At 36.5% G+C, this 23,436-nt stretch overlaps 1 protein-coding gene across 3 annotated transcripts in view; it reads right to left on the bottom strand.

The window, feature by feature from the left end:
• Nucleotides 1-6,563: 6,563 nt before the first annotated feature.
• Nucleotides 6,564-23,436, bottom strand: part of SOS1 (SOS Ras/Rac guanine nucleotide exchange factor 1) — a 126,283-nt gene continuing 109,410 nt past the window's right edge. For 2 of the 3 annotated variants that reach the window (XM_055401008.2, XM_088841529.1), the window contains 6 exons: nucleotides 18,107-18,279; nucleotides 17,799-17,915; nucleotides 16,080-16,344; nucleotides 10,783-10,827; nucleotides 8,994-9,112; nucleotides 6,564-8,113 (listed from right to left, as the gene is read on the bottom strand). In XM_055401008.2, coding sequence (XP_055256983.1) covers nucleotides 7,622-8,113; nucleotides 8,994-9,112; nucleotides 10,783-10,827; nucleotides 16,080-16,344; nucleotides 17,799-17,915; nucleotides 18,107-18,279 — 1,211 coding nt within the window. In that variant the 3' untranslated portion in view covers nucleotides 6,564-7,621. The remainder of the gene's footprint in view (nucleotides 8,114-8,993; nucleotides 9,113-10,782; nucleotides 10,828-16,079; nucleotides 16,345-17,798; nucleotides 17,916-18,106; nucleotides 18,280-23,436) is intronic. The other variant, XM_055401009.2, reaches the window with a different exon arrangement.

The raw sequence follows: 23,436 nt of genomic DNA, 5'->3' as shown, positions 1-23,436 counted from the left end.
AGACATTTGAAATAGTATTTTTGTACTTAAGCCAAATAACTTGCTTCCCCAAATTCATTGTTACTTTCAAAGAGCTTAGTGTATAATATTTAATAAGTTATCAAATGTGTTAAATATCTTTGTAGAGATATTTTTCCTTCTTCTTGTTTCATTCCTTTCAGAGATAGTAGCATTCAGTGCTCCTAATCCTTAGCAGGAAGACTGAAAGTGTGAGTGTTTCTTCCTCACGTATATAAACCTGTTCATCTGAAGATCGTGGTATCTACTGTAAAGGGCTGGTGTGGGTCCCATCTGTGTTTCTAAGCGGACTGTTTCCACTTAGCGCTGGAGCCCATCCCCTCTTCTCAGGACCATATTTTCCTTTACAACTGGGGCAAACCCTTTAGCATACAGACACGCTTTTATTTCTCCCATTTTAAGCAGAAGAAGCTTGATTGCTCTGGCTGTCTCGGTTCTTGGCTTCTTTTGACGTAAAACCTGCAAACTCTTCCTTTCCTCCCATTCCACAGCACTCCCGACTGCTCCGTCAGGGCACTGGTGATTTTCACACTTGCTAAACGAATTCTGTCATTTTACTCCCCACATCAAATAGCACAGGACACGCTGATCACTGCCTTCTTCAGAAATTACTTCCGTACTAGGCCTCAAGGACACAACAGGCTCCCCATTTTCACCTCCAGTCCTTCCTGGTCTGCGTGTTGGTTCCTTCTCTGTCCTTTCTTTTCATGCTATGATGCCCGAGGGCTCTTTGCTTAAACTTCTTTTTCCAGTCTGTACTCTCTTCTTTGGTGATCTTGTTTGTTGCCTTTAATATATGTTTATGAGAGTGACTCCCAATTTTATATCTTCAACCATGAACTCTCTCTCAAGACTCCAGACTCACATTTCCACCTGACTTCTGGGCACTTCCCAGATGTCTTCTGTATTTATTGAAGCCCAAGCCTGTTTCAGCTGAATGTTCCCCACTTCAGTTATTGATAACTTTGTCCTTTCAATTGCTCAGGCCCAAAATCTGGAAGTCTTCCTTGACAATTCTGTTTCTTAAACCCAACATCAAGTCTATCAGTAATTTAACTGTCATCAGCAATATATTAGGGCTCCGACTTCTCTCCTCTGCCATCACTCTGGCCAATCTGCTGTCTGCTGGGCTAGCTGCCCTATTCCCACTCATAACCTTGAATCATTCTCAACACTGCAGCCAGAATGACAGCCAGGGTGACGTTAATATGTAAATCTGATCACATCGAGCCCTCTAAGGGCTCTATTTCTCTCAAACAGAAACAAAAGCCATTACAAAGGGTCTGGACCCCCTTAAACCTCCGACGGTATCTCCTGTTCACTCATATTCACCTTCTCCAGACAGAAGGAGCCTTGCCATTCCTCAGATATATTGAGCATGCTCCCGTCTCCACACTTTTGAATCGGCTCTTCCCTGTGATTGGCGTCTTCTTTTCCTAGATACTTGCATGTCTCATTCCTGCAGCTCCTTCGAGGCTTTACTCAGTGTCCCCTCCTGCACGAGGCTGACTCTCCCCACACTGGTCAAGTTTCCCTTCCCCTGCCTCTGCTTGTCATCTCGTCTGGCCTTTGTTCATAGCAGTTACAGCATTCTTACATATATCTGTTCTTACTACTTCTTGTCTACGTTTCCTCACTAGATTATCAGTCCCATGATGATACGGATTTTTGTCTGTTTTGTTCATTGCTATATTCTTAACATCAAAACTGTTCCAGATACAATAACTATTTGTTGAATATTGAATAGTCAGATGGGCCCTTACCAAATGTTTATAACTAAGGTCACTCAAAACCACTTTAAGTGACAGTGAACATCAAAGAAGCTGTATGGTACGTAATCAAATTATGGTAACTTCAGGATGAAATCAAACTCTTAACAGATATCTAAAAACAGGCAAACTGAAGATATAGCCCTCATGACTTTAGTTACTATTAAACACTCACTCTGTGAAAGGCACTGGGTTTTACACATCTTACCTTTAAAGCTCACAATAGTCCCAGGTATATCTATTAACCTTATGTGCTAAGAAACAGAAACTCAGATTATTTATATACCTGCTCCGAAGTCACACATCTCATGGGTCATGGAACCAGAATGTGAACACAGAAATCTGACTCCAAAGCACCTGCCTGTTGTAGTCCACCAACAGTGATTCTTCCTTTTCTAGATGAGTCATGATGGTAGTAAACTAGCTTCTAAAAATGGGCTGTAGCTTTCTTTCTTGTCTCCAATGACAGTCAAGAGTCCTAAAATAGTAGAATGGCTATAAGGCGAAGTCCTCCTTGCCATCTGCATCTATCTGCAAAAATGTAGTCTCTGCTGAACCCTAGAGGCTCAAGCGCCCTGAATCTGTGATGAGCTAGTGACTAAGTAAAAAGGCAAACCACCTGGTTAAAGTTCAAAAGAAGCGGTGTTTCAAAAGCAAATTTGAAATCAGGTCTGACTAATCAATATTAATGTTATCTCCCTATAGCTATTAAATTACCTAGAATGTACCCAATAATACATTATTTGGATTTCACAGTGGACTACAAATGGAATTTGTACAAATTAATGACTTGGGGTCTTTAAACCAGGGGTTAGAAACAAGAAACCCCCAGTGAATTTTGACTGTTCCAGAAAGCAGTCATCCAAATACCAGGAGTCAGTTGCTTCAACTTTTGAATAAGGGTATTAGATCTCTCAGGATCACGAGTTTTCACATTCTCCAGTTTACCGTGAATGACCGCACATTTGCATAATTCTTTACAGTGTGCAGCTGTATCTTTTCCTGCCAAGCCTGCAAAGAACTGCTGAATGTCAGTCTGCCACGTCCCAGCAGGTCTCAGCAAAACTTGCCTTTCTAGGAACTGTCGCATCTTAAAACTTCTTTTAGGGAATACAAATTCCTCAGCCCTCCCTCTGCAACTTATCCAAGTAACACCGGAGGTCATTAAAGCACTAATTTTCATCCCAATGTCCTCCCACTCACTTTATTCATAGAGCACCCAACAGGAGGAAGTATTCGACTTCTTTTATAATACTGTGACACAGAAAAAAGCACCTCAAAGCAAGAGCATGATTAAGAGCAAACTATTTCCACAGAGTATGAGCTAAAATGAGAGTTACTGGTGACATTAAAATGTTGCTCTCTACAATAAACACATGCAAAAATAATACACGTGTGGGCTATGTAAGGCATTTTTCTTTATTATTTTTCGGTTTATCTTAGTAATGCCAGAAAAATAACAGCCATTATTTTCACTTTAAATGCAAACCAAATACTGCTGCACACAGAGTACAAAGATTGCCTGCGAACATGGTTAGGCACAAAGGCCGCATTAGATGTGTAGACTGCACTTTGTTTTTACATCAAAGACTGACAGAGCAATTTTCTGGACAATTATTTTAGCAAATAACCGTGCTACTAAACAAAGGCAAATACACGTATATATACACAAACATGTTTCAACTAAAGTTATTCGTGTCACTTTGACAAACGAAGGCTTCTTCTCTGGTGAGTTTCACCAGATATTTGCACCCCAAAGTCCCCTGCCCTGATCCCGCCCCCAAATGCTGACTTGATCTGAAGAAAAAAATTAGAGATGTTCTTAATTAAAGGCACATTTGGCAGCTACTGAAAAGTGGCATGCATCTGGCACAGGTGCGCTCTCCCTAAAGCCACACGTGTGACTTCCATCTGCTGTGCATCTTGTTTGAGTGGTAGTCCAATGTGATCCACCTTTAGCTAACTTGCTCTGTAATTCTGCAGCAATTGCTTACTTAATGCACTATTTTCATTAAAGGCAAAAGGGAAATTTGCTCACAGTTGACAGAAAATGCACTTTACGGTGTCAAAAATGGAAAATAAGGCATGAAATTTACAAAACAAGTTACAAGTGCTTTTGTTGTTCAGATTTATCATATAGACTTCATGCTTTTGTTTAACTAGAGCTCAAAATATTTCATTGGCTCATGTATAAAGGATTATGAAATGATTTTAAAAGTAATGAGATGCTTCAAAAGAAAAATATTGAATAAATAAACTAAGTCACCACTTTCCCTTATAAATAATTTTACTGCATAATTCTTTCAGCCAAACTGGTATTAACCCTGTGATGCTTATTTTACTGGTAAAGATTAATGTGCAACTCCATAGGACCTACACTTGTACAACAGTCATACAATATAGGTTAAAAGATATGTGAACCTACCTATAGCAGCAGAATACCAAGAAATAAATGGTTTATTTTTTTTTTCTAAATCTGGAGGGGGAAAAAATAGGTTTTCCTCAATATGTAGAACACTAATAAATTGGAATTATCCCCCCCATTTGCATTATGTTTTGTTGAGCCACTTAAAACTCAGTTTAAGCTGTCATTAAAAGACAAACGAGGTACATGATTAAAGTGAGCTAAATTTGAGAATTAAGACAAGATAGTGATCATAGATACCAACTAATTTTTGGTTTAATTTTTAATGTAGGGAAAAACACATTAAGAAATTTGGAACCACAATGTAGCCTCCAACTGAAAAAGTACGGTTCACTACACTGTTCTGTTAACTGTAGTATAATTAGGGTGGCATGCTCTTTGCTAAATTTAGATTCATTAAAACATTCTTGAGTTGTTAGAGCAGTAGTAACCTACTGAACACATAATCTGATACCCAACAACCTTTATAATTAAGCAAACTTTTGATGTTTATACATTTCCTGATAATTTGTATTCTTAAAATACATTTGGAGATGTGGAAAGAGTAAATAACCTTTCAATAAATTTAGAAACATATACTTTATTTGTTCCTGTTTTTAAAAGTACTTAGATGTGAAAAGCCTCCCTTTCTATTATATTGATTATTGGCCCATATAGGTAAATTCAGCCTTGAAATATTTTCATTTTGTTGATCCAAAGATGATGAAACAACTAAGAGCATTTCCATTTTAAAAGAAATGTTCCATGTTTTGGAATGTGGTTTAGGAAAGTCATGCTGCACTGACTGTCTTGTAATGTCCTGAATTCAAAAGCAGAATTTGGTGGTGATGCATTTATCTTCTCAGCCACTTCTTGTCCCTGGATTAAGTAGATTTCAGTTACTACAAAGAGTAAATCTGCCAGTGAGTTAATGCTTCACGTGTGAAGAAGGCAAGGGTACAGTTTTCTCACCACTGTTTAAGGGCATCCAATTGAAATTTTTCTAATCAGTTACCACTGCAGAAAATATTTTGACCCCACTTTTACACTTCAGAGTACAAATATCCTCTATCCACAATGCATATACAGCTGATGCACAGTGAAGCGGTCGCCTAGAACCACCAGGGTAAAAGAATACTTCCCTTTGGAAGAAGTATGATTAGAACTTCAAATCTGAGTTTTTCTTCTTTAGGCAATCAGGCAGGTTGAAAAGAAAACCTTATTAGAAGGCTAACACACTGGCCAGAAGGATACTGAATGGGCTCCAATGTGACTTTTCTCAGGTTCTCATTTGGAGTTAGGGTTGGGGTAATTAAAGAGAAGTGTGCATAAGACACATAAAGGGAAATCCTAGGGATGATGAGGCTGGTCTAATAAAGTCATGGAAATTCTGGAATGTGTATTATGATTAATTGTAGCAGCACTAGTAAGTAGGCTTAGATAAATACTTGTTGAATGAATGGTCTTACGGATGCTTTGCAAACAAGAGTGGATTTGAAATAAATTTTGGGGGAGACTTTTGAAAGGAGACATTTCAAAAAAGTGGCTACCCTAATAGGAATGGTACAAATATTTAAAACAAAAGATTCAACTCTAACAAATAAATAAGAAAGGATATGACAGGATGGATTGCTTAATGATGATGCAACCAGCATTCTGGTCTTAAAGGACTATATATTGTACTATTGTGATGTACATTTAATGCTCTAATAAATATCACAGAAAATTTAAAGTACTAGGTTTCCACCATGATGCAGCACTTCTAAAAATGCCCCTAATGGCATGGTTAACAGAACTGCTGAAATGTTACTTCACTATTCAGAGGACACATGCAGATACAGATGAACTGATGACTCTCTAAGGATGGAATACTGCACACTTCACAGATATTATAGTGGAGATTAATAACATTTTTTCTCTTCAACAAGTTGCATGCATTTCAGTCACAGTATTTGTTAGACTCAGAAGGTCAGTACATAGGTTTAATGAATAATCCATATTATGATATTAATGATGTAGGTAGATGTTCTATTAACAAATAGTTCTGATAGAGCAAAGACCTCAGGCAAGGTAGAATGTTTAATATAAACTTTAACAAACTGTAATACATGTTACCTAAGAAATTAAAAACCTTACAAAGCTCTGCTTAAAAGATACCCATCCTATTCTAACCAAATATTTTCCTACATGCCGAACTGCAACTTTAGATCATTCTTTTAAGAGGAATACATACATCCAGAACTAGAAACCAAGGCGTACCACAATACGTGCTTTTATGCTTAGTGTTGTGTGTGTGTGTGTGTGTGTTTCAACTGAAAGAAATAAGAATCAACCATTTTCTCCATATAATAATTTAATATATGCCAGCCAAACAAGGTATTTGTATCTTTATTCAATTAAATTAAAACAGACCTGCCAGGTATATTATATAACATTCACTATATACACATGATTTAGGCAATGCAAGGTAATTCTAGATATGCTGATCACTCAACTATGAGTCAGACATGACCGGTGTCAGCGACGCCCAACAAGTGCTCCTTCCCACCGGGTGACTGCATTCCCACAGCATGGTTAGAGGGACAGCTACAAGCCATGACATGGATTACCAGTAAACTTCTGTGGGAAAAGGGGGGAAATGACAATCTAGCATAAAGATTAACAGTCTCCTAAATGTAAATCATATGCTTGACAGTTACATTTTTAGAAGAGTTCTTCTGTCATTGTTAATGACACAAAACTTCGTCTGAAGGCAACACCACCACATTCTGTTTGTGTAGGGAGGGTGGGTAGGGCGATGCTCTTAAAATTGGCATAATTATTCTTTAAAAAAAAAAAAAAGTACCTCTTTGGTGAAGCCTCGGTACCCATTCAATTCACTGTAATAATCTGTAAACAGGACTGCAGTATGGTGCTGGGCCTTGATTCCAACAAGGGCAGGTACCACAGCCTTTCCTCACAGTCCTCTGAATAATTTTTAAGAAAATATTCTAAAGTAGGACGAGTAAAAGCAAAGGAAAACAAAGGAGGATTTGAAGATCCCTGTTTAAGATTTCTTTTTAAAAAGTGCATAATATTTTGAATTACAAAAACTGTCATCACGTGGGCCTGCTGGACACTAGACTGTTTTCCATCCCTTTAATGATAAAGATCACTTCACAAAAAGAGGACTCCTGCTTACTGGCTGGCAAAAGGTTCCTTTACTTGATTTTCAGGTGAAATCAGTTGTCCACTTCCTCTAGATCAATCTTCCCATATTCACTTTATAATTATGTCCGTGTTAAAATTCATTGTCTTATGACTGATCTTGAAGTAGAGTCATTAGTGTTTGGAGTTCTCATTTTAACTCCTCAGTGCTGGCACGTTCAGTGCATCCATCGCCAGCAATGGATTTGGGGCTAGGAAAACGTACATCCTGGTCCAGAGGAACTCAGGAAGAATGGGCATTCTCCAACAGCGGTGGCCCATCTCTGTGCATGGACGGGTGTGTGTGCTCCCTTTTGTAAGTTTTTGGAGGGAGTTTAGGGATATGCTGAGAAGTGCTTTGTCGTGGAGGAACAGGCGGCCCAGCGATGGAATGGAGGTCCACTTCTTGTGTCAGTGGTGGTGATGGCAGATGCCTTCTTGTTCCGTGAGGAGAAGGTGTTTGAGGAGGCGGTGGTGTGAAGGGGGAGGGGCTGTTTGGAAAGAAGGCATTACTATGGTCACTTTTTTTGCCCAAAGGGGGAGGCTGGAGATGTAGTGGTGAGCTTGAGAAAACATCAGGTGTCCTCACGGGTTCTCGTGGAGGTAATAAGGGAGGGCTTTCAGGAGGGTCTGATATAGAGGTCCGATCTGATATTGAATACCGTGGTGAATAGGCTTTTGATGTGGGTTGCCTAGGAGGAATTGCTGGGGGGCTGTCCAAATGCTTAGACATCATCTAACATAAATGAAAAAAAGAGACATTTATTAACAACTTATATAGCACCATGAATACACTAAGAATTAAGCTGGCTTTTCAAACTCTAGGTGTGGATCAGGGAGTTTTGCCATATGCTTTAAATTGGAGATTATGGTAGTTCATTCATTAAAAAAGTATTTTTCCTTCTATGTTTTTATTCTCAAAATTTTGTTCACTGTGCTTACCTATTACTCAATCTAATATAAGATCATTTCAATTTAGCATGTTACCTATCAATTTTACAATGTTGAATTTACTATAATAGCATTTTGTGGTATTCTGCGAAGAGTTTTGCCTTGTCCAGGTGCTCTGCTCTCTGGACACTTTGAAACCATTGAATCATGTTAACAGTTGGCAAAGAAAGAATTTTAAACAGGTAGGAAAAAAATAGCTATTATGAGCTGTTAAGGTCTCTTTTGACCTGGAATTTTCATGAAAATCCCACTTAAAAGCCTGTCAGATTCACCTGTTACAGGCTTAGATATGTAACATTTAGCACTGAAATACAGTTTCATTTAAAACGTGCCTTCATATAAAGCTTCAGATCTCTATCTTTTAAAAGAACTGCTTGAGACTACGTTACTCTTAAATTATAGGTTAAACTTGTGGGGTTTTTTTTGACAGTATCCATATTTAGATTTGTAAGTATTTTGAAAACCTACCAGAAAACTGCTTTCAGAAGAACGGAAATAAACATTACTGCATGGTAAACCCATACTTAATTCTGGTTTAAACTCTATTAAGCCCCAATTCCCTGAGTATTAACCTCATTCAGTTAGAACTCAATGAGAGATGAGCACTTGATTATAATGGAACTGCAATGATTCCAGTCTCCAGATAACCAGATGTTCTACTTTACCTTAGATGGCGAAGATTCCGCTGGGGCAGACTCTGGCCGTCTTCGTGGAGGAACAGGAGGGGGGACAGGCACTTCATCAGTGCTCTTGGTTAAACTTATAGAGGATACTGAAGCAGATCCTGTAGGATGGTACAATTTTGAAAAGTTCACAGGAATTTTATATCATCAATCCTGCTTATATTTATTAAAAGAAATGTGCAGAGGTATCAAAAGCAGTTCAATAAAGCAACACCCAACAGTACTTCCTTTATTAAAGCAAACTGCTATAAAAGCATGCAGAAATTTCTCAGCAGAATTTTCAGAAAAAAAGCTGCCTAAGTTATTCTGTTGTTATACTTCTTGAAGAAAATAACATTTCCATTGTTAATCTATTACTGGAATTTTCTGGGAGAGAGCAAACTATTAAAAACTTTTGGAATGGTAATTTTTGTTAACCTTTTATGATGGGTTCATTTCCTGCCCCACCCTGACTGTATTAGTACAGAATTTCCTTGCCTTCACTGGATAGTCTTTAGGAATACTTTCTGGTCTTAACCACACTCTCCAATGTCTCTCCCTGCCATCCTTTCAAAGGATGGCAGGGAGAGACTCTAGTGTCCTGGGGAGGGATCTCTTCAGTTTGCTTAGGTATCAGCTCTCTTTCGTGGGGAAGCAAAGTCAGGTTCATCACACTCTAATCCAAAATTTTTCATTGTGATGAACATTTAAAACGACTGAGGCTGTGCTGATAATAAAAACAGAAATTACACTAGAATCTAGTGAACCTGATTTAGGAGTAAATTGATGAACTGGCACTCAAAAGGTAAGTAAAAGCCTCTAATTGTAACCTATCTTACAAACATTTATGATAAGGGCTTAATGTAGGCATATAAATAACTACACTTTGAAAAACATTAATGTAAGTTAACCTGTACATTAGCACAATGAAAAAGATGTGAAAAAACACTTAAATGATCATTCAAAATTGTATTTGGCAGGTTTTCTTTCCTTTAAACACTGACAGTTTTAATTTTGTCAATTAAATGTTATAACAAGATAGAACTTGGAAAAAAAAAGATAGAACTTGGAGTACTTTGTGTATTGATATTATTTAAATGAGCAACATTCTGATCACCTACCTTTCGTCTTATGAGACTATGTAAGTTAGCTTATAAAACTATTTTCTATTGTATACATTCTGAAATCATTTGTATGAAGGACAGCAAAAAACAATCTATTGGCTTAAAATTTATGGCATAGTTGGTGAATTGTTAGTTTACTTTAAAATTAAAAAATACCTACACTGGAAGTTTATTTTGCTTATCAGTGATGAATATTTAGGTTATATAATACCAAAAGTCACAGTGATAAGATAGCTGTTCTAAAGTCAAATAAGTCATTTGCCTACAGCCTGTGCTGTCCCAGCCTAAGTGTATTTTGTGACTTAGACACTGCATGTAGCTGCCAACATTCTCATATGCGCATGCATGCTCTTGCCTTTTTTTTTTTTAAGTTGGGCATTAGAACTCCAGAGTTGGAAATGAGAAATGGTTAAATGTGGAAGCCACCCATATAATAATGTTCTTTCAAAAGAGAAGAAAGGTTTTACAAAAAGCATGAGAATTATATAAGTTTAAGCAAATCATTTATGATCAAAAGATAGTACAAGTGAAGGCCTCACTTCTAAGATGCTGCAAAGCAAGGCACCAATGCTGCCAGACCCAAGACGAGTTTTAGCAGGAAAGGTTACATTTGGTTTAATTTTTAAAGCCAAAGCAAAAATTATGAGTCTTAAACCAAATATACTAACTTGGGCCATGGGGCAGTGTAACTTGGATAAAGACGGTATCGCTGCCTGTGAAAGGAAACAAGAAAAAGTAGATATTTTTCTTTCATAAATATATTCAACTCATCTGTAAAAATTTATTTATAATAGAAATGTTATTTCTGTCATTCTAGTTTTAAAGAATGATAGAACAGTTTAGCAAAAGCTCATTACTACTTTTGAGAAAAAGAAATTGCATTAATATCATTGGAAATTTTGAAGATTCGTTTTAGATTCACTACTTGATATCATAATAATTAAATGAAAAAGCATTAATGAGAAAACTACAATATCCTTCTATTTTAGTGGAAGACTTCCAAAAAATGTATAAACCCAATTTGAGCAAAGAATTCAGTTGGACATACAGAAATATGTCATTCACTAAGGATTATTTTGAAAACCCAAACTTGTGAAAATAAGTAGTAAATAATGAATTTATGTTATAAAAATACCATTATTATTATTAGCAGTATATATATATACCTTAGAAAATGTTCTTGGGGCATGTATTCATCACAAAATAACTATAGCTTTGGATATTACAACAAGCTGAAAGTGATATAGCTTTTTTCCTTCTATATTTTTAAACACTTAAAATATCATTAAACATTTTTGGTGCTTAGACATATTATTTATACAGGAAACTGATAATTTTTGAATATCTAATTTCAACTATACTAATTCTTTTAAGAAAAAAACTGAAAATCATAAAATGCAAAGCCCTGAGAGCATTAAAGTAGAAAAACTGAGACAAAAGCTAGAGGATCTATACTGGTTCTAAATCAATACAGTCGTTTAGGTTACACTGCCTCATATCACCAACATACTGAACAGATCATATCTAAGAGGCTAAAGCAATAACTAGCAGGAGACAGCTGATTAATTCAGGTTTCTCTCTCTCATTTTTGCACAACAAACAATCACTCAAAACAATTAGGGCTGTTGCTTTTTCTAGCTTCTTTGGTCAGCACAAGTATAATTTTACATCCTAGGTTTAGCTGGCAGAACCATTAATTTGACTGCTTATATAGATATAGTGTTTTTGTTTCCCAGACAGCCCTGATTTCAAATAACATATCCTACTACCTCCTTTCCATATGTACTGATATTTATTTGGAGGCTACGGTTACTGAGGGTAGCAATCCAGCTAATTCTAATAAGTTAGCTCTCAAAAGATTAAAATTTATTTTTAGCTGCTGTGTCAAAGATTCTCTTCACTACAAATGAGATTCTCTTCACTAACATAACAGGGGCTTAAAGGGAGTATCTGCTCCAGTGCTTACTACTTATGTATTTTCCACTTTTTTGGGAAGGAAATAAGTATGCTTTCTGGAGATAAGCATCAAGAACATGGTTGTATACTTAGTACAATATAGGAGTAAAATCAAAATATAAGCTAATGACGCTACCAACTGCAGGCTTTTAGAAAGAATGATTACACCTACACATATATACTTGTGCACACAGTTGTAGGCTGGGCTTTGGTCTAATGTATATACAGCAAAGGCTTAGATTTATGTGTAAACTTGGGGCACTTTTCTGATTTGTCACTTCAAACGAATTGCTTAGTCTTACTGCCTGGAAAATGCTATAAAAAAATTCTTTGAGAATTATACATTATATATCTCAAGAAATATATACTAGGAATTCTTGTCCGCTAGGTACTGAACAAATTTATTGACAGTGACTTAGGGCTGAAATCCAGTTAATCAAAAAGTACCATCAATTGGTTAAGTACAAATCCCAGACAACAGATCAGTGGTTTCTCCATTGTGGCTGCATGTTAGGCCCTGCTGGAAGGTTTTTTAAAATACTGATGCCCACATGCCAGTGCTGGTCTAATACAAGCATGGACTGAGCATACAGGTATTTTTTTTAAAGCTCTCCAGGGGATCTGTTGGAAGATAACCTCCAATTTATTAACTGAGTCATTCTGAGAATAAAAATAAGCATTTTCCTACAGAAAAAAATTATATAAATCATGGATAATTTCTTAAATTCACAAAAGCCTGTTAAATGCAAATGTATGAGATCAGAAACCAGTCACCTACAACAATCTGCCACAAAGAAAAGCTTTGCATTCCAGCTTGAAATATATCTTTTCTTGTTAAAGCTTTCCCTACTAAGAGATGGGGTAAAGCTCATCTCTAGCACATGGACCAGGCCAGACCCATGGCTCCCTTTTATCATCAGGCAACCTTCAACAGCAATGTATCAAGAGCACTTCATCCTCCTCTCTCCGTGCTAGAGCCACAGATATAAGGCTGGTGGTCTTTCCCCTTTTCCCGGCCACTGTCATCATCACCTGAGAGATGGACCTGGTGAGGGCAAGATGTGGAGCAGGGCTCTGAATGTGAGGCTTTGTGTAGCCACACTAGGTAGGTGGCCAGTTTCCTTCCCTCTCTGTCTTCACCACAAAGTTTTCTGTGACCATTCCTGCCCATTCTGTGGTCATCTTTGTGTGAACTTCTACTGCATTTACATCTTCACTCATTTAGCATTTTGTCAATAAACTAAAACTTATACATCGTCTCTGCAATCTCACTGAGAGATGAAAAAAAATCAGTACAAACAGAATCAAAGCATTTAACCCTAGGTAAGCATTTAACTATGAGTTTCTTTTATTATGATTATTTTTTTAAAATCTCTCATTAAGATCACAAGCCTTATCAGAGACGATGTGTCCAAACTTATTTAGCAAGAAATGAGGTATTGACAGATATTGTCTAAAGAAATTAATCTTTGTTTTTAAAGTAAATTATTTTGGGGAAAAAAACTAAAAAATAAAGCAAAACAACTAGTATAACTGATCAAAAACTTCCAGTCAAATTTCGCCTTTTGAAAAACTTAAGCAATGTCTTTGCTTTGAATGCCTTTCTGCCTCTTCGTACTGACTGGAATATGTCCAGATGACTTAAAAATGTAGGTGCAGCAGCTTTTTCCTGCCAGGCCCTGAGGACAGCAAGGAAGTAGGTATTCGCTGTAGTGGCAACACAGTGAGTACCAAGTTGGATGTGCTGGTGACCACTGGGCCCTCCCCGCCATTAACACTAGCAGATCTGTTCAGCAGAGTGGGGTCAAAAGCAGATAAGGACCTTTATTATCCATAGATGAGCTTTAAGGAGGGGATTAACTGAGTTTACAGATGGTTTTGTATTATATTGGCTTTCTTAATTTCAAAATTTGTTATTTTCAATTTTTACTAAGAACAAAAGGAGCAGTAACAGGGGTTTCCTTTTATCACAAAGAGAAACAAAAAAATCCTCAGGGGTGAGATTACGAAGCCTAATTCCTGCTACAGTGGTTTCTTTGCTTGTCCAGCTATTTTAAGTTAATATTATTCCACTGCCACATGTGAGAAAACAATGATCCAGAGCACTGCATTCCAAAATGATTCTTTTTTCCCTGTTTGACTAATCATTTAAAGATTCAGCACTAGTAGGGAATGAAATATGTTTATCTCCTGTTTCTCCACATCTTTCATTTTTAGCTACTTAAATAAGAAAAACAGAATTTGCAGTCAATGGCTTTCATGTGATTTCAATAATTCACTCGTGGGAATCTTTATAACACAGATCATAGCCATCTTCTCGAGGAGAAAACCTCTTCAAACAGTTAAATGGGTCATAATAAATAATAATTTTAAGTCAGGTATACTGTAAAAAGTGCTGGTTTTATTTTATTACTTAATTTAGGAGGTTGGCGAGTTGGGGAAATGGTAATATTTTACCCGGTTTTACTTGAACTTATAAAAAATATCTGATAGCCTACTAATAACATAACATGACTTCGTAATCTTCAGTAGCCAAATAAAGCCAAGATGTAGTAATTCTTAAAACAAACACAGTTTATGTGGTAGAAAAGATAAGACAAACTGATGGATAACTACAAATATATATTCAACACAGGCATAAATAAGTAGTATTGTGGACCATATCTCAAAATAATAGAACTCCATAGAGAATTTTTTTTTAAAACAGATTTTCTGAGCTGGAAAAAATCTTAAAAGTCTAGTTTAATCCACAGAAGGCACCAAAAAACTGTTTTATCTAAAATCAGAAGGCTCACTAGCAGACTGAGATGACCAACTAGGAGTTAGGAATCCTATGTCAGTGCTTAACTACCTCCCCAGCAATGTCGGGCTGCCTCTCAGTATTGGATTCTATTACGTCTAATATTAGGGGAGAACTTGAACTATACAATGAGCTAAGACAGCCAGTGGAAAGAGCATGTGGAAGTGGTTGTGAAAAGGTTAAAAGTAACTGCATTCAAATTCTGATTTAATAATGAACAAATGAAAAAAGGTTCTGAGATCTTAGTAGATCTTTAACGCTCAATATGAAATTGATTTAAAAAATTAATGGCAAGAGTGAAGGTAGCCTCTCAAAGGGCTAGGCTGGGCTGTACAGTTTGGTACCCATTAGCCACACGTGGTTATTAAGTGCTTGAATGTGGCTAGTCCAAATTGAGATCTGCAGTAAGTATAAAATACATATTGCATTTTGAAGATTTAGGACAAAACTGAGACTGTAAAATAATCTCAGTAAATTTTTATACTGATTTCAAGTTTAAATGACAACATTTTGTATATACTGGGTTAAACAAAATATATTGAAATTAATTTCACTTAATTTTTGCATTTTAAAAATGGAGAAAGAACATTTAAAAGTCACATGTGGGGCTCATATTATAAGTATTTCTATTGGACGGCAGTGAGTGATAAATAGGAGAGGATGAGGAACAGCATGCAATCTGTGCGAGCTGTATGGCTGGGCTTGAAAGCACAGGAGTTTATTAGTAGGCACTATACAGGATGCTGTTGACTGAACAAGGGTTAAGTAGAAGTGTGAATTTGATACATTGTAAAATTAGAGACTACAGGATTTGGTGAGAAAGAAATCATGTACTGAGCAGTTTCAAATATAATTTTGGAGGAAACATTTCAAGCATCAGGTTGATCTGTCCATGCAGTTTTAGCAGTTATCTTCGTTTCCTCTGGAAGTCAGAGAGGCATTTTAAATTCACCAATTGAAAACAAATGCTCAAATGAAATTTCAGTTACCAATTTAATCACCAGGCCTATCAGTAAAGTGTAATACATTTAAAGAGGGCTGTTCTAATTTATTTTATACTTTTATAATAATATATTTTGAAATGGTATGTGGTTTATCTACAAATTTACCCATATATATAAAAATACATATATACACACAGATTCTTTTTTACCTCTAGTACATATAACACTAACAGTTACTTTAAGCACTTAAAACTTGAACACCTACTTGAGTGAAAAGGGCTTGAATGATCAGAATCAAATACGCTGCAAACATCTGTGGCACTAGAAGCACCAGAAGCAGGAGGAGGTGTTAACGGTGTTCTTGGAGAATTTGGTGCAGATGCTGTACTTTCTGTTTCACTTTCAGGGATCCTACTATAACTAATTTTCCTTGGCTCTTGCTGCAGAGGTGTGGGATGTCTCATAGTACCTGGTCTTGGGTTTGATGGACGAACACCAGGAGATTTTAGGGGATAGTTGTATTTTTTTGGCTGTAGACATCAAAAGAAACACAATACTTACAACACCGTTAATGGAAAAGAAGGTTCTTCTATAAATGCCTGGTAAAATTCGATTAATATCCAGGAAAACCATAAACCACTAATACTGATTCAAATCGAAGTATCCAAGTTAACACCCCATTTCCATAAAGCCTTGGCTATCTAAATTAGTAGGGAATGAATTTCTTTAAATAACGGAATTCTAATCCTATAAATACCAGAGTATTTGTTATTTCAATATTTCTGATGGAAATCTTTGTAAGATACAGTGAACATTTCTCTGGCTTTTAAAATGGACTGTGCGAAACTAATTTAATCTTGGGAGGAAAGCCAGGACCGTTGTTTTGAACTATGATACCTTCAGTTCAGTTCAGTTCAGTCGCTCAGTCATGTCCGACTCTCCACGACCCCATGAATCACAGCACGCCAGGCCTCCCTGTCCATCACCAACTCCCGGAGTTCACTCAAACTCATGTCCACAGAGTCGGTGATGCCATCCAGCTATCTCATTCTCTGTCGTCCCCTTCTCCTCCCGCCCCCCAACCTTTCCCAGCATCAGAGTCTGCTGTAATACAATAATGCCATCAGAATTACTTACAAATGCATTTTGTAAATGCTGTTTACAAATGCATTAAATTGCTTGAGTTCTCACCTGTTTATGCTAGTTTTATGGCATTTTTTTTCTTACAGAGTGATTGTTTCTCAATGATTGTCAGTATGTTTCACTGGAACAGACTATATAGCTATTTTCAATTTTCTGTTTTTAATCTGTCTTTTGAAATCGTTTTAGGCCTTGAGAAATTTTCTTATGGAATAACTTCATTAAGCTTTAGTTTTCGGACATTATAAGATTTATCTAGGTTACTTAGAAGCCATTTATGTTTACTTCTTGATTCTTGACTTTCTTATGAATAAGAGGGATTATATTCAGAACAGTGAAATGATGCTACTGTACATAAATTTGGCCAGGCACTTACAAGTAATAGGAAAGAATGGAAACTTTATTTCCCCCTCCAAAAAGTATCTTTTGCCAAACCTGTTATTTTTACAGTTAATGATTCATAGTTAAAATTCTCATGTCATTACTTTCAAAAAAGTTGTAAGTACATATATTTACTATAAGTGAATTAATATAAATCAATCAAATTTCCTGCCCTTAAAATAAAAAATAACATTTTTCTTTGTCAGAACAAAAACTTGTATGTTTGCCCAACTTCTTCATCTATTGTATTAGGATTTGATTCACATTAAGGTTAGTGTTCATTTACTTGGAACTAAGTGGATTAATCCTGAATGTATTTATTAAGGACTTGTTCACTATTTTTATCCATTACATGTGCACTTCATCCCTGAATGCCTTTATAGAAAACTATAAACCACCAGATAGATGTGGATAACAACTGCAAAAAATATTTAAATGTAAAGGAAATAATATGAATGCTTACAAATCTTGGAAGAGGCTTAGGGTTTCGTGGTTCTATTTCTAGGGATTTGTTGAAAAGATAATCCGTAAATTCTTTTTCCATGCTATTTCCCATTGGATTCAAGTTTTCAAAAAACCTCTAAAATAAATGCAAAGCAATATTATTAATGTTAAATAATTTAAATTGTTTAAAAGTCATGAACATTTTAACACGAGAAAACTGGAATTATTTAAAGTTTTATTTTCCTTTTTCTCTTCTATGAAATAAACCTCTTATCAGGTGGTTATAAACTTAATCAGAAATATATATACTCAAAGAATTCAACTTACTTTGATATCTGATTCTACTCTTAAACAATAAGGCTGATTTTGGTACTGCTGAATCTCGCCTGTTATTTCTGCTACTTTCCTCCTTTTGCTAAAGTTTATAAGCTCTTTTCCATGCCGTTTTAGGACCTCAGGGTTGCCTTCTTCTGTTTTCAAGATATTAGTTAGATAAATTCCTGGAAGATATAATGAAATTATTTCAAGGATAAAAATGGAAAAGGCTAGTTTTTTTCTTTTTCAGTAATTATATTACACTGTACCATCTCAATCATCATAACTGAAGAATTAAAGCATAAATTTCCACTCTATGAAAAATGACAGGCTAAGTAAACATCAAGAGAAAGGGAGACCAAGTTTAAGAAAATTAATAGATTTGCAGGAAAAATAATCAATTTTCCATCTCCCAACCATAATGTTATTTGACATATGTCATGGTTTTGTTAATGGAACTTTAAGAATAACCCATCATTTGACACAGATTTTTGGCAAAAGAAGAAAATGTTCAACTCAGAGGATCATATTTTCTGCATAATTAGCTCTTGGGGCCCTCAAGAGGTTATTAGGATTTGTAATTCAGAGGTGGTACTGTTTGGATAGGCCTACTCATGAAAATGTGAAAGGATCTGCAATCCTATCAAGTACAGGACTACATATAATTTATGTATATTCTGGTCTTCAGTACTTCTAGAATTCTGGTAACCAGGTAGAGTTCCTGTTTCCGCATCACTGCAGGCTGTGCAATGGATGAGGAGGAGAGTGAACGGAAAAGCAGGCTTTTTAGTTCCTTTCTGTTCTATCATAAAGGTTCTGGAGCCAGCTCTGCTGCTTTCTATTTTTGTGATCTTGTATAAGTTGCATAACCTCTGTGTGCCTTCGTTTACTCATCTGGGAAATGAGGATAGCAGGGCTGCTGTGAGAAACATTATGAGTTAATTTATGTACAGACTTAGAACAGGGCCAGACAAAAGTGAAGTGAAGTTGCTCAGTCGTGTCCGACTCTTTGCGACTCCATGGACTGTAGCCCACCAGGCTTCTCTGTCCATGGGATTCTCCAGGCAAGAATCCTGGAGTGGGTTGCCATTTCCTTCAGGGCCTGACAAAAGTAGATGCTTAATTATCAATGGTTGTGATTGTTGATGCTGTTGGTGCTACTCTTACCCTATCCTCTTATGTCTGCCTTTTCCTCTCAAGTACGGACTATGATGCATGGGGGGGAAAAGTGTGTGAATATGAGTTCATTCACTCAGTACACATGTACTGAGTCTCTGCTGTATGCCAAGCACTGCTTTAGGTACTGCAGATACAAAGGTGAACAAGATACACAGTTCCTCTCTCCAGGAGTTCAGAGCTTTGAATGTGGGCTACTACAGTACGATTTGGTAAGTGCTATATTAATTAGTACTAATGCATAAGATGCTATGAGAACACAAACAAGGTGTGCCTAACTCAGCCTTGAGTTTTGGGGAGAGAAAAAGGCATCACAGATTAAAATATGTTTAAAGTAAATCTCAAAAAATGAACAGACGCTTAATAAGTAGAGTAAGATAGCGGGGTGTTCTAAGCAAAGCAGCCATGTTTGAAGACATTGGTCTGTAGTGAAGCTGGACGGCATACTCAGAACTGGCTATACTTCAGGGGTTTGCTGTGTGGGGTGGAGGGAGAGGGGCAGGAAATGAGGACAGGCACAGACAAGAGCTTAGTAGCTCTGATCCCTTCTCCATAGCTATACGTTATGTACCGGATGAGAAGAATGAACAAAGTAACAGGCACTTTCGTTCTAATCAGAGATTAGTGATTCTAAATAAGTTTGTGGTAGAGGAACTGCATGGCCTGTGGGATTCTAGTTCCCTGACCAGGGGTAGAACCCAGGTCCTTTGCTGTGAGGGCAGCAGAGTCCTAACCACTGGACCACCAGCGAATTTCTGAAGCAAAAGTTTTAAATACTAGAATTTTTGGCTATCTTCTTCGAAAGATTAAATGACTCAAAACCAATAGTGAACAAGTTAGCAATAATGAAATATGATAGATATCAGTGCTTGTCTGGTTCTAGAAAGTATTCAGTTATTAAGTATATTGGTTACTTGGTTATTTCTCAGCACGACCATGTGTTCTAATAAGTCCAGGCTCCTATTTTTCGTATCTTCTATCACTGACTCCTTTACTTGCAGTCAGTTATATTCTCCTTTACACTAAGTCACTCCAGGATCCCATGGACAGAGGAGCCTGGCGGGCTATAGTCCATGGGGTCACAAAGAGTTGGACCCGACTGAAGTGAGTTAGCACGTACTACACTAACTTGCATGATCCACTTGGCTCAATGTTCAGTCTGACAAACGTCCATGACAGTACACATGATTAATGACAGCCAAAATTAACTTTCCATATTCCATATTGGCCACAAATTGATGGCCCAATTGTGAAGAGTTTGTGGGTCAGGAAGAGCTCCCCCCTTTTTTTATTAAAGAGCTTAGATTTTATCCACTAGGTAATTAGGAGATTATAGCATCTTTACATTCTAGAGAGATTTCTCTGGAGTTAAGAAGGAGTTAAGACTAGAAGCAGGAAGCTCAGTAGTCCTTGGTGAGATGATGCAGGTCCCCAGGGATAGAGTGGAGCGTATAAATATTTAAGAGGTAGAGTCCACAAGAACTGGTTAACTGGTTTGGGCAGAGGTTGGCACAGTGACAACGAAGACTTTCAACTTTGTGCTTGAGGTTCTGACTGGGTGATGGTATAATGACTGACCTGGGGAACATGTGGATAAGAAGTTATGGGATATTGTAGGTGTTCAAAGTATACTTGAATTAAGTTGTGAAAATGCTTACAAGTAACATTTTGAGAGAGTTCAGAATAAAATTTGGAAATTATTTTATGACGAATAAATTGCTAGTTAAGAGAACAAATGATTAAAGACATGGTGTTCAAATTTTGTTGATCATAAACTATCAGTAAAAAATGTACTGCACATATATATGACCTGAATATTATAAACTGTTAAGGCTTATTTTTTTAATAAAAACATCATTTTACATACCTGCTCTGAAGTCAGCTGTTGTAGGCAGAGGAAAAGCAGAGCATTATGACAAATAATGAAGAGGGGTGACGTTTCTGGGGAAAAGTGGCTGCACAGGGTTCCTACAACACTGTGTTGATGCTCTGACTTACATGTTTCTACAGTACAGTGGGATATTTACTACACAGCACTGTAACTTATTTTCCTGCTCTTTCAAGGGAGCTTATTGAGGATAAGACTACGTTTTTACTTGTCCCTATATTCTCAACACCTAGTCCTGGTTCTGGCCACGTACAGGCATTCAACTGATGTTTCTGAATGAATAAAAGCAGCACATTATTTCAGAACAGAAATGAAAGCATTTGCAAACTAGAGCAGGATACCAGAGACATATAGTCAATTCTAAAAGGCAGGAAAGCAAGAGCGGAGATGAAGCAAATTGACCAGAAACAGGGGTAGGACACAAAATTAAAGTTGTGTAAAAGGAAAGAGCAGAGCCAGGGCTATAGGCTTGGAGTTTTGTTTGGAGAGGTGAGACTTGGTTGAGGTCGGAATCTACTGCACATCCTATTAGCTGAGAGGAACTGTTAGTCTGCCCATATATGTGCATTCTGTCTGTGAGCAGAACCTTTCAGTGAATGGAGAAAAACTGAGATGTAGACCCGTAGCCTGGCATAACCTTGGAAGGAGAAACTGCCTGATTTTTATCATTCTGTAAATAGTGCAGTACCAGCCAAAAAAAACTGAGTAACAATTCTGATAAGATGATAAAGAAAGTAAGTGTCAGGTAGATAGAGGGGGAAAATCTAGTAACAGGGACCGCAGGATATCACGAGTAGCATGCCTGTAAGTTCAGCAACTGTACTGAATGCCTACGTATATTTTATTTTTTTCTAAGGCCCTGACATGGTTCCTGATACTTAGGTACTCAAGAAACATCTGTAGACAGGTTGAATGAAATGAACACCAGACCTAAGGTCCTTCTTAGGTTCCTTTGTATGAACTGGCACCAGTTACCACATTTAAAAGTAAATGCATAGACTTCATTGTTTTATCAGTAAGAGAAAATAAATGAACTCAACAATGTTATCAAGAATTTATGGGGAAAAATCCTCAGAAAACAGAATAAATTAATAATGATAAAAAGTCATAAATGACATAAAACTATAAAATCAGGGAGAATTATGTTTCAGCTTTGTTTTGAAGAAAAACTCAGTATGTAAAACAAACAGTAAAAATAGAAATGGAAAAATATACTGCAAATAGGAGCAAATTCAAAAATTTCATTTTAATAGACAGAATGCTAGTACTTTAAAATACCTAAATGAGACAGCTATGTAGCCAAAAAAAAAAAATACAAAACTGAAACAGAAAGAAAATTAAGGAAGAAATGAAAATGTTATTATAGAATTACATGATACAAAAGATTCTAGGCCCAGATGGAATATTTCAAAGTTTAAAGGCTAGATCACTTCATGACATCCTGGAATAAAATAATATGGAAAGCTACTAAACCTTTGTTACAAAGTAAATATAACCATAATAACAAAAGCTGATAAATATAGTATAAGAAGAGAAACCACAGAGCAATCTCATTTACAAAGATGGATGCAAAAATCCTAAATAAAATGATAATGCATAGAATTCATTTGTATATTTAACAGATTAATCCACCATGAACAAATAAGGCTTAATGTTAGTAAATAGAAAGTTTCAGTATTAGCAAACTTGTAACTTTAATTTTTTTTTTTCCTTATTTATTCCCTGTTTCATTTATTCAACAAAAATGTTGTCAGAATGGAAGTTATAAAATGAGGATAAGGGGTTGGGTGGGACTGAATGAGGAAGCCAAAAGGTTGATACTTTGTTTTTAAGGCCACATCGCAATGTTCCCAAGTCACACAGTCTATGTCAGAGCGGCCACATCTGCGTGTCATGTGCCTGGTCACAGAGCTAGTTCACACCAGGCCTTGCAATTCCCATGCCTGCTTGTATTCAAGTGCATCATCCTTCTTTCACAAGCAAATTATTTCCCTTCTCTGCTCTGTTACAGGAAGAGACATAATGAGCATAGGGCACAGATTCAAGAAAAAAAAAACACAAAACTTTAATTTGTTAAACAAGAAAAATCATTTGCTCTCAGCAAATTACTTAAAACAGTAAATGTATACTGCCAATAAAAACGCAGTAGAAAACTATAAAGAGAAATTTTCTAAACACAGTAAACAGCATCGAATCAACCAAACAGCAAAATTATACCTATCCCTGCTGAAATGGAGATTAAAACAGAACTTCTTATTTTTATTATCATTTAACCTTT

The sequence above is a fragment of the Moschus berezovskii genome, chromosome 11 (assembly GCF_049115385.1).
Source record: "Moschus berezovskii isolate FMDL1 chromosome 11, NW_MosBer_1.0, whole genome shotgun sequence".
In the NCBI taxonomy this organism is placed as follows: domain Eukaryota; kingdom Metazoa; phylum Chordata; class Mammalia; order Artiodactyla; family Moschidae; genus Moschus; species Moschus berezovskii.
The sequence above is the reverse complement of the archived record's forward strand: the minus strand, read 5'-3'. Positions and strand labels throughout refer to the sequence as shown.